General features: G+C 50.9%; 1 protein-coding gene across 1 annotated transcript in view; it reads right to left on the reverse strand.

Annotated features, from left to right (window-relative positions):
• SDHAF2 (succinate dehydrogenase complex assembly factor 2) overlaps positions 1–2440 on the reverse strand; it is a 9774-nt gene extending 7334 nt beyond the window's left edge. The window contains exons 1-3 of the mRNA XM_004715047.2: positions 2360–2440; positions 1444–1667; positions 1247–1356 (exon numbers count right to left, since the gene is read on the reverse strand). Coding sequence (XP_004715104.1) covers positions 1247–1356; positions 1444–1667; positions 2360–2398 — 373 coding nt within the window. The 5' untranslated portion in view covers positions 2399–2440. The remainder of the gene's footprint in view (positions 1–1246; positions 1357–1443; positions 1668–2359) is intronic.
• Between the last annotated feature and the right edge of the window lie 71 nt (positions 2441–2511).

A 2511-nucleotide genomic window follows, 5' to 3' on the forward strand; every position in this document is an offset into this window, starting at 1 on the left:
GGATGTATGTATGGATTGTGATAAGAGTGGTATGAGCCCCTAATAGAAATAAATTAAAAAAAAGAGTTGTAGGAGCCCCAATAAAATGATTTTTTTTAAAAAGAAGACAGTCCATTAACTGCAGGGGGGAAAGAAGGAGAGTTAGCACCACAGGTTCTCAGTCATTTAAAAAACAAGGGACCACTATGAACAATTTTGAGGCAGATTCAGAAGAGGACATGGCATGGAGGGATTTCACTGCTGACGTCAGATGGATCTTGGCTGAAAGCAGTGAATACCAGAAAGACATTTACTTGTATTTTATTGGCTTTGGTATTCTCTGCTTTCAGCCAAGATCTACGACACCAACAATGATAATGGTCCCTCCACTCCACCCACGTCTGCGCATCCTCTGAGCCAGCCCATTTCTGACCAAATCAAAACCAAACCCACAACCAGCAAGTTGATGCAGATTCATAGGGTGGGTCCCTGCAAAGGATTCCCAAGACCATAAATCTCATCTTTCTCCTGCAGTGGAACCGGTGGGTCAGTTAGCAGCCCAGGTGTCTAGCTTACTAAGACACCTGCCTGCTGGTACTGGACAAACAGGCCCCGCTCTCTTCTAGAAAGTGCCGATGAACAGTGCTATGACCTTCCACACAGACACTGGTGACAAGTGGAAGGGACAGTCCTTTCCTCTTAGTACTTGGGAAACTGGGGCTCTTTCATCTTCCCTAGGAACCCTGCTGGCATAGTGAGTTACGAGTTGGGCTGCTGACTGCGAGGTTGGTGGTTTGAGCCCATCGGTCGCTCCATGGGAGAAAGATGACGCTTTCTGCTCCTGTAAAGATTTACAGCCTCAGAAAGCCACGGGGGCAGTTCTCCACTGTCCTATAGGGCCACTATGAGTTACAATCGACTCAATGGTGGAGAGTTTGTTTTGAATTTTCATTTTCACTACATGGTTGAGATCCAATCTTACAAAAGTAGTGCCAGAGTGCGAACGTTGTGTGGTTCTTGCTATGCACACACAGAGCTGTCTGGTTCTAGCACATTCCCTGCTGGTTTCTTTAGCCTGCACATTCATACTGTACTGTGAGCATCCATAACCTGTGGCTAAAATCCCTTTGGAAACTAACTAACTCTGCCCTTGGGGAAATGGTGAAGAACGTTTGGGTTGAGTGTCTACCAGTGAATAAAATTTAAAAATTGCCTTGGATCCAATTCCAGAGTCTCAAAGCACCCAAGTCGTCCTAGTTTCACCTACCTGTGGCCCAGTAGTAAATATCCCAGTCGTTACTGGGCTCATTAATCAGGCGATCATAGAGGTTCAGCTGCTTCTCGGTCATGCGGTGCAGATGTTCTTTAGCAAACAGGCTAGACACAAGGGCAAAAGAGAAGAGGGTTGAAAGACTGCCTCGGGACCAAGGGAGATAGATGAATGGGGGTTCATCTGGCTCTTACCTAAGGAGGATGCAGTTCTCCAACATGCCCCTCTTTCTGCTCTCATACAGCAGGCGGGCTCTTTTGGTGTCTACGGATTCATCAGTCCGCTCCTGCCACGGAGGCAGTGGGATTTCAATCAAGTCTTTCTGGGAATCTGTGGGGCTGTCACCTCTGTAAAAGCGCCTGGATGTGGTGGTGCCAAGCACAGGCCAAGTGAGGCTGCGGGCTGGCAGAGTGAGTGCCTGAAACGGTTAAATGGGACACAGGTGCAGAACAGCTTGGATTACGCTCACTGTTGGTCATTAGACATTAGGAGGTGCAAAGTACATGCCAACCCAAACATGCCAAGCCAAACCTGCCAACGATCCTGGGGGGGCTAGTGGCGCAGCAGTTAAGCAGGGGTTGGACCCTATCAGCTACTCTTCATTTGGGAGAAAGACGGGGCTGTCTGTTTCCGTAAGGATTTAGTCTCAGGCAACCCAGGGGGCAGTTCTAGTGTGTTTCACAGGGTTGTTCAGGGTCGGAATCCACCGGTCCACAAGGGGTTTTCCTGGTATTACACTCACCTGTCGCTATTAACCCCTGAGGACATAAAGACACAGTCACAGCTTGGTCCCTAACTCTCCAATGGCCCTCAATCTAGAGACGGGCACAAAACTTCAAAAAACAACGTGACATTCTCACCAGGGTCCAAAGAGACTGTAGGACCAAGGCGGAATGCCCAGAGAAGATCGGGCAACTCGGCTTGGAAAGAAAATGACACACCTGAGCCTGGGGACCTGTCAATGACATTCCGGGGCGGAAAGGACAGCAACCACCGGAATTCCGAGTCGCAGGATGGGCCTGCCTTCGGGTCCGCCCTTGTCCCGGCTCGCGAGCCCTCCCTGCGGTCGCCGTGACGGTCCAAGAACCCCAGGGCCTCCGCGCCTCTCACCCTCGCCAGAGCCGGTAACGCGGCGGTGACCAGTGCCATTTTCGGCCGCCTGCGAACCGGAAGCCTGAACAGGTCATTTCCGGGAACCCCGTGGGCGACCGAAGCTCCGGATTCCGGTACGGTCCGAGAGCCGGAAGCGGCGCCGGCGTGGA

Source organism: Echinops telfairi, unplaced genomic scaffold (assembly GCF_000313985.2).
Source record: "Echinops telfairi isolate 266 unplaced genomic scaffold, ASM31398v2 ScPeMD7_7416;HRSCAF=8454, whole genome shotgun sequence".
In the NCBI taxonomy this organism is placed as follows: Eukaryota; Metazoa; Chordata; class Mammalia; order Afrosoricida; family Tenrecidae; genus Echinops; species Echinops telfairi.